Here is an 8,949-nt window from a genome sequence, read left to right as displayed (position 1 = left end):
TGGTACTTTGGTTCGCCCGGTACAAGAATACATTAGAGTCTTATCAATTCTCCTATTGTGATCCAAAACGAACCCAGAACCAGCAGACAGAGACCGGCGGTACCAAAGCAGAATTTACCTGTTTAAACACACAGCGAATCGTTTCGAAAACATTTTCCGATCATTGGATTCATCAACGGGAACCTTATGTGAACCGTGCAGGTACCACTTATTAAGTCCATGGTGCCAGCCGAATATGCAACGAAGCAGAGTGAGAAGGAGAGGTGAACGAGTGGAGATTATCCTTCAGAAACGTTGTGGAGAGTTAGAGAAAGGTAAAAAACAGCAGAGCGAATTTCTCAGTTCAGTCGTTTGCCGGCTTTCGTTTGTGTTGGATGTGAAACTCTGCAGGAAACTCGACACGTTAGACTCGAAAGTTTCCGTGTTTTCCGGCAATTTCGCTCAGAGAAAAATTGTTCGGTTTCCGGCGCGAAAAAGGGAGTCAACGTTAGCAAATTCGAAAATTGCTCTGATCAGTGTAAACGTTCAAGCAAGCCACCGCTGAGGATGCAAGCCACTCGTGCTTGCGAAACGTCAGGAAGAAATTCCATTTTACAACTGCCTAAAACCCACTAGTTTCTATTTTTTATGCTTGATTTTGATATACATTATCGTGTAGGCACCCTGTTCTATACGGACTGGGGTAAGTTTGGAGCAGCTGGCAAAATCCTTCGGACTACCATGGCTGGGTCGCTCAAGCGAGTGGTGATCGACAAGAAGTTGGCGCAGCCCAGTGGTCTGGCCATCGACTTTGATGAGCGAATGCTCTACTGGACTGACGCAGTGCGAGAGAAGATTGAGCGAAGTGACCTGGACGGGAAAAACCGGGAGATCTTGGTGGCTGCCACTATTTATCCGTTTTCTATTACTGTGTTTGGTGACTACATTTACTGGACCGATTTGCAGCTTCGCGGCGTGTACAGAGCGGAGAAACATACTGGTGCCAACATGATCGAAATGGTACTGGGAGTCCCAGAAAGTTTTCCTTCTGACCACAAATGAACTTGCAGGTTAAACGCCTGGAGGACAGTCCCCGAGATATCCAGGTGTATTCGCCTAAGCGGCAACTATGCAATGTGAATCCTTGCCTGATTAATAACGGAGGATGTGCCCAGAGTTGCCATCCCAGTCCCAATGGCAAGCCGGAGTGTCGGTAAGTCTGCCTCATTCCATTGAGCTGCTTCAGCTAGAGCCAACTCTTGTTCCACAGGTGCGACGACAACACCAAACTAGTGAACGAAGGACGAATGTGCGTATCGAAGAACTTAACTTGCGACTCCAGCAAGTTCTACTGCCGAAACGGCCGCTGCATCTCCAGGATGTGGGCATGCGACGGCGAAGATGACTGCGGCGACAATTCCGACGAAGACACCAACTACTGCGGTAAGCCCCACTAATTCGAATCAGCCAATTAACACCCGGATGATCTTCAGCGTTCCATTCCTGTTCGCCTAACGAGTTCCGCTGCAACAACGGCCGCTGCATCTTCAAGTCGTGGAAGTGCGACCACGAGAACGACTGCAAAGATGGATCCGACGAGGAAAACTGCAACTATCCACCATGTGCCGATGGCGAGTTCACCTGCTTGAATCACCGATGTATTCCAATGGCTCAGGTGTGCAATGGTGTTAATGACTGCAAAGACAACGTCACCTCCGATGAGACTCATGAACGGTAATTGCTTGCTATTATTTCAATGGAAAAGGCTTGATTGTTGCTGCTGCTGGTGTAGATGCGGCCACAACACCACCTGTCCGCCCAAGCACCTCAAATGCACAAACACCAACATCTGCGTGGAGCCCTACTGGCTGTGCGATGGCGATAATGACTGTGGCGACAACTCAGACGAGAACCCGTTGCACTGCGCCCAGCGAACCTGCCCTCAGAACAGCTTCAGATGCTCCAATCACCGTTGCATCCCAGCTACGTGGTACTGCGATGGGGACGACGACTGTGGAGACGCCGCCGATGAGCCCCCGGAATATTGCAAGAGCGACGGACGCACCTGCTTTGGGGATTTGTTCACTTGCGACAATGGAAACTGCGTGCCCCGAATCTACATTTGCGATGGCGACAACGATTGTCTCGACAACAGCGACGAAGACAACCGGCATGAATGCAACGACAGAAAGTGCGACGAAGAAAACGAGTTCACATGCGAAGCAAACAAGGCGTGGGGCCGAGCCCAGTGCATCCCCAAGAAATGGCTTTGCGATGGAGATCCGGACTGTGTGGATGGAGCTGATGAAAACGGGACGCTCCATCACTGCGCCAGCCCTCAACCATGCACAGAAGATCAATTCACGTGCGGAAATGGACGTTGCATCAACACCGGCTGGACGTGCGACCACGACAACGACTGCGGGGATGGCAGCGATGAAGGAAAAGAGTGCAACAGCCAGTACAAGACGTGCAGCACCAATGAGTTCACCTGCCAGAACTTCAAGTGCATCCGGAACCAGTACCGATGCGACGGCGAAGATGACTGTGGCGACCATTCGGATGAGGTGAATTGCAGAAAGGAGAACGCCACTTGTGCGATTTCTTCGCAGTTCCGATGCAACAATGGCCAGTGCATCGACGGCCACTTGGTGTGCAACAAAGTAGCCGATTGCACTGACGAGTCGGATGAACCGGCCCATTGCAATGTGGATGAGTGCGCTAAGGTGGAAATTCATCAATGTGGCCACAAGTGCATCGACACACTCACCGGATATTATTGCGAGTGCAATCAGGGATACAAGTAAGACATTGGATTAATGTTTTTTAATGCCCCTGTAGTTGGCTCACATTGCAATTCATTCTTACTTGGAAAGACTAGATATATTTTCGACAATTTTGCCCTGGATGTGAGTTACAGACTCTCATGTTTTGGACCTCTCATGTGTCCTAGATATTGCAGTTTTGCACTGTGAAAAAGCTTTCACTTCATGTAGGATCTCTGAGCCTTTCTGCATTTTTGCAGCATCCGATCTCTCAGGTGCCGGCTCAGCTCGCCACTTTGGAGCAGCTTCTTGATTTTACGTCTGAACAATAATCCACACCAATAGTTGACACCACTATCAGTTTCAGAATAGTAAACTATTAGAACTGTTGTGTCCTTAGCATATCGAGTGCTTGCTTGGTTGCACGTTCGTTCTACTAATTTTCGTCCTTTGTGTAGATTGTCCACAATTACATTGGTAGAAAAGAGGAGAAAGTAGCAGCCTTTTGATTGGATGTTCAGTTAGTTTCCTCCCACTGTAGGTGTAAGTTGTGCAGATGCGATGAAACATGCATTTCTGCGGGTTCGACCGCCCACAAAAGGGAAGAGGAAAACTTAATGTTCCATAGAGGAACAAAGACGGGGCTCTGTAACATATTGCAGCTAACACGTAACGGGGCCACAGTGTTTTCCTTTTATTATTTATTTCGCGGGTTTTCGGGATGTGTCGACAGCCTGTATGGGTTTTGCTGATGCCCCTACCAAATGGAGAAATTGAACAAACAGAACCCTATTTTCTAACACTGTTGAGCATCATTCTCGATATATTTGAATGTCAAGTTGTTTCCGGCCGATCTTGAAGAAAACCTTTTACATTATGCTGTTCACATGAGGTTCCATTTTCAATATTTCCCTTGATTGGGGGCTGAAAGCTTCAAAGAAGGCCAGCAGTTTCAAATCGTCCTCACCCCGAAACGATCAAATTTTCGAATATTTTGCGCGTGAGAAGCAACCTTTCGATAATGATCTGATACCAACAATACAATACGAAACTGATCTACATAATAAATCAGCATGCCAAAATCGTGCACGTTTGTAAGACGAAATCTGGTGCTGGGCACCGCTCATCATTCATTCTAGAATGCAAAGTTCATCGAAATCGCCTCACGAGGAACCAGAATTCGTTCTGTAATCAACCTGCCGGCCTTCACCTTACAGGGCAATTAACGAATAAAAAAAGCACTTCTCGGTATGGAATAAATGGGTTTGGTAACATGCAGGATGTTGCAATTGTGATGGGAAACGACAGTTTTCTGAAGTGATTATCGAAGAAGGAGGGACAGTTCACAGTTTTAAACTGACGAATTCTTCTTTATTGTTGACCCAAACCCTTTATAAATGCGTATTTGTGACCTTCTTACGTCGAAAGGACGATTGAGCTCAAAAAACGCGCATGTGAAATTTTGATTTTTGACCGAAATTTTTCCAAGGTTGGAGGTCGATTTTTGAAAAAAATTAAATTTTTTAAAAATGACTTAAATTTTACATCATTTTCAGCTCACCTACGCGAAGAATGCATCGAACTCATTGAAAAGCATGCTAGAAGTTTCAGATCCGAAATACTAGTCATTTTCGGCATATTTTAAGCATTTTTTGAGGGTTCACGATCTTTAGCAGACGACTTCATCCTCATTTTTGATCAAACACTTTATAAATGCATATTTGTGACCTTCTTGCGTCGAAAGGAATCGATTGAGCTCAAAAAACGCGCATGTAAAATTTTGATTTTTGCCCCAAATTTTTCCAAGGTTTTTTTGAAAAAAATTAAATTTTCTTAAAATGGCTTTAATTTTACATCATTCTCAGCTCACCTACTCGAAGAATGCATCGAACTCATTGAAAAACATGCTAGAACTTTCAGATCCGAAATACTAGTAATTTTCGGCATATTTTAAGCATTTTTTGAGGGTTCACGATCTTTAGCAGACGACTTGATCCTCATTTTTGATCAAACACTTTATAAATGCATATTTGTCACCTTCTTGCGTCGAAAGGAATCGATTGAGCCCAAAAAACGCGCATGTGAAATTTTGATTTTTGCCCGAAATTTTTCCAATGGTGAAATTTTTCCAATTTAAATTTTCTCAAAATTACTCAAATTTTACATCATTTTCTTCATTTTCATCAGACTTCTACTGATTGTGGAAATCTTGTGGTGGAAGATGAAGGCAGTGGTTCCAATGCATGAAAAACTGATCGAGGTCTTTCAACAGTGAATCATTCTATAACTGCAATTATTCAGCATACTTTAAAAGTCAAATATCGTAATAAACAGGAGTTAATGTTCTTCCTTGTGCAGTCGACCTGGTCATGTTGTGGGCGGCCTTTGAACTCTGAGGCTCAGAAGATCAAAGATGAATTGATTGATACGCGCTATTCGATAGGCCGACGACACCGTCATCTTTTGAACCGTCGAGTATTAAGCCCAAACTTTTTGTTTAGAAGCGCAAAAAACATTTAGCCATTTAAAACATCAGATTTTTTGAGTTTTCAAACATCGTTTTTTGGTGGCAATACCTTCCGAAACCATTAACTAAGGCAAATTTGTCTAAAACCGCTGTGTAGCAAGCAGCATAAGCTGTAGCTGTTCTAATCACTTCCTGCTATATAGACTGTTGCAAGACGGAAAAGCCTGCACAGATGTGGACGAATGCATCGAGACGCCGGGCGTTTGCTCGCAGTACTGCTCCAACACCCCAGGCAGCTTCTACTGCAAATGCAACGACCAGTTCTATGAAAGAGAGGCCGATGAGCACACGTGCAAGAGAAAGGACAAGATTGAGCCTTGGCTGATCTTCACCAACAAGTACTACATCCGAAACATGTCGATAGACTCAACGGTAGCTAGTTTTTGCTGTGAATCCCCACCTGTTTCTACTAGCGCTTGTTTAGGTGTACAACCTGGTGCATCAGGACCTGATGAATGTCGTTGCCTTGGACTTTGACTACTTGGACCAGAAGATGTACTTCTGCGATGTGACAGCCAAAACGATCTTCCGAACCCCCATTGGTTCAACAGAGCGAGAGGCTGTGATAAGGCACGATTCGCACGGCTTGGAGGGTATTTCCATTGATTGGATTGGCAGGAAGATCTATTGGTATGAGCAGCTGAGAACCAGGGCGAGTGAAGAATGTTCCCGATTAACATTTTCAATTGCAGGTTGGATCGCCACTCGAAAAACCTGGACGTGGCCGAGCTGAGCGGCAGCAACAGGAAAACGCTGAAAACTGGCATTGCAGACCCAAGAGCTTTGGTGGTACATCCAGGAACTGGCTACTTGTACTTCACCTGCTGGCATCTGCAGGCCTACATTGGTAAACTGGGGATGGATGGGTCGAACTTTACAAGGATCCTGACCTGGAATGATGACATTGCCTGGCCGAACGCGCTTACAATAGATTTCTTCACCGACAAGCTCTACTTTGCTGATGCCCACTTGGACTACATCGGTAAGCCCTGATGGTTCAACGTCCGTCTCTATCCTAAACCGTTGTTTTGAAGCTTTCACCGACTTGGAGGGGCGCCATCGACATATAGTGCTTTCGGGCAGCGCTGTTCCCCATGTGTTTGCCATCAGCCTCTTTGACGATTTCGTCTACTGGACCGACTGGAACTTGAAAGCCATATCGAGAGCCAATAAATTCACAGGAAAAGATCTGCAAGTTTTGCGAAACACCACTCATAAACCATACGACATCCACATCATGCACCCATTAAGGCAGCTGCCTTACAGCAACCCCTGTGGGGCGTTGAATGGGGGTTGTTCTCATCTGTGTCTCATCACTCCGCCTCCTGCGTCCAGCTATTTGAACATTGAAGGGTGAGTATTGGTGCTGGTTGGAAGCACAAATTTGAACAGTAAAATTAGGTACGGCGAAGAAGGGGAGACGAGCTTTACATGCGCGTGTCCCAACCAGTTCTACTTGGGCCCAGATCATAAAACGTGCATAGCGAATTGCACTGAAGGCCAGTGGCAGTGCAAAGGCAGCGACGAAAAGTGCATTCCCTGGTTCTGGAAGTGAGTATTCAACCAAATTGAACTAAGCAGTGTGACTGGCGAATTCCCCGTTGAAGATGCGACGGCGAAAAGGACTGTAAAGACGGCTCGGACGAACCGGAAACTTGTCCTCCGAGACAGTGCAGAAACGGCACCTTCCAGTGCAAGAACAACAACTGCACGCCTTCGGCCACGATTTGTGATGGCACTGATGATTGCGGCGACAACTCAGACGAGGAGAATTGCGACAAAGAGTGTCCAGAGCTGGAAATGAAGTGCCGGTAAGTGCGGGTCAGCAAGCACCTGGGTTAATTCTGCAATTTGCAACGGTTGCAGCTCGAATGGTCGTTGCATCCTCAGCAGTTGGAAGTGCGACGGAGATGCGGATTGCAAAGATGGTTCGGACGAAGACCCTGCGATGTGCAACAACAGGAAGTGCGATCTGGAAACTGAATTCGCCTGCAAAAATGGCAAGTGCATTCCGAAGTTGTGGATGTGCGACTTCGATAATGATTGCGGCGATGACTCGGACGAGCCTGCTTACATGTGCAGACAGAAGAACTGCACCACTGGGTGGCAGCGGTGTCCTGGAAAAACCAACTATCGGTAAGTCCCAGTGTGTTTCCTGTTATGTTATTGTGCCAAAGGTCGTCCAAGAGACATGATGCGTTTTTGAAAATGACCCAACTTGAAAGTTCTGGTTAGGCTCGACTGTAAGTTTGTTAATGCGTGCAAAATCAGTCTGTTGTTTGTTTCGCTCGGAATTTCGGACACTTGCAGACCCCCACTGTGGTTGAAGCTGAACAAACTTTCAAGTCTCTAGTTGTGCCAGGCTGGACGTGAGAAACTTTTCAAAATGTCTCAACTGGAAAGTTCGGGCCAGGCTCAACTGTAAGTTTGTTAATTCCTGCAAAATCAGTCTGTTATTCTTTTTGCTGGGCATTTGGTACGCTTGAAGACCCCCACTGTGGTTGAAACTGGACAAACTTTCAAGTCTCTAGTTGTGCCAGGCTGGACGTAAGAAACTTTTGAAAATGACTCAACTTGAAAGTTCTGGACAGGCTCAATTGTGAGTTTGTTAATTCCTGCAAAATCAGTCTGTTGTCCGTTTTGCTCGGAATTTGGGACACTTGCAGACCTCCACTATGATTGAAACTGAACATACTTTCAAGTTTCTAATCGCTCCAGGTTGGACGTGAGAAACTTTTCAAAATGACTCAACTGGAAAGTTCTGGTCAGGCTCAACTGTAAGTTTGTTAATTCCTGCAAAATCAGTCTGTTGTACGTTTTGCTCGGAATTTGGTACACTTGCAGACCCCCACTGTGGTTGAAACTGGGCAAACTTTCAAGTCTCTAGTTGTGCCAGGCTGGAGGTAAGAAACTTTTGAAAATGAGTCAACTTGAAAGTTCTGGTCAGGCTCAACTGCAAGTTTGTTAATTCCTGCAAAATCAGTCTGTTGTTCGTTTTGCTCGGAATTTGGGACACTTGCAGACCCCCACTGTGGTTGAAACTGGACAAACTTTCAAGTCTCTAGTAGCTCCAGGCTGGACGTGACAAACTTCAAAATTACTCAACTGGAAAGTTCTGGTCAGGCTCAACTGCAAGTTTGTTAATTCCTGCAAAATCAGTCTGTTGTTCGTTTCGCTCGGAATTTTGGACACTTGCAGACCCCCACCGTGGTTGAAACTGGACAAACTTTCAAGTTTCTAGTCGTTCTAGGCTGGACGTGAGAAACTTTCGAAAATGAGTCAACTTGAAAGTTCTGGTCAGGCTCAACTGCAAGTTTGTTAATTCCTGCAAAATCAGTCTGTTGTTCGTTTCGCTCGGAATTTTGGACACTTGCAGACCCCCACCGTGGTTGAAACTGGACAAACTTTCAAGTTTCTAGTCGTTCCAGGCTGGACGTGAGAAACTTTCGAAAATGAGTCAACTTGAAAGTTCTGACCAGGCTCAACTGCAAGTTTGTTAATTCCTGCAAAATCAGTCTGTTATTCTTTTTGCTGGGCATTTGGGACGCTTGAAGACCCCCACTGTGGTTGAAACTGGACAAACATTCAAGTCTCTAGTCGCTCCAGGCTGGACGTGAGAAACTTTTGAAAATGACTCAACCGGAAAGTTCTGGTCAGGCTCAACTGCAAGTTGGTTAA

The 8,949-nt window shown here is 45.7% G+C and overlaps 1 protein-coding gene across 1 annotated transcript in view; it reads left to right on the top strand.

The window, feature by feature from the left end:
* LOC109542912 (low-density lipoprotein receptor-related protein 2) overlaps positions 1 to 8,949 on the top strand; it is a gene marked incomplete in the record, with an annotated part of 133,116 nt that overhangs the window by 36,367 nt on the left and 87,800 nt on the right. The window contains 12 exon segments of the mRNA XM_048669760.1: positions 659 to 999; positions 1,050 to 1,192; positions 1,250 to 1,422; positions 1,473 to 1,713; positions 1,772 to 2,782; positions 5,415 to 5,643; positions 5,696 to 5,901; positions 5,964 to 6,253; positions 6,306 to 6,624; positions 6,673 to 6,822; positions 6,879 to 7,082; positions 7,138 to 7,407. Of these exon segments, the coding sequence (XP_048525717.1) occupies positions 659 to 999; positions 1,050 to 1,192; positions 1,250 to 1,422; positions 1,473 to 1,713; positions 1,772 to 2,782; positions 5,415 to 5,643; positions 5,696 to 5,901; positions 5,964 to 6,253; positions 6,306 to 6,624; positions 6,673 to 6,822; positions 6,879 to 7,082; positions 7,138 to 7,407 (3,577 nt within the window).

This window comes from Dendroctonus ponderosae, unplaced genomic scaffold, assembly GCF_020466585.1.
Source record: "Dendroctonus ponderosae isolate FM_Combo_2020 unplaced genomic scaffold, Dpon_F_20191213v2 Dpon_F_20191213_9, whole genome shotgun sequence".
Lineage (NCBI taxonomy): Eukaryota > Metazoa > Arthropoda > Insecta > Coleoptera > Curculionidae > Dendroctonus > Dendroctonus ponderosae.
Note: the sequence above shows the minus strand (reverse complement) of the source record. Positions and strands in the feature narration are given on the sequence as shown.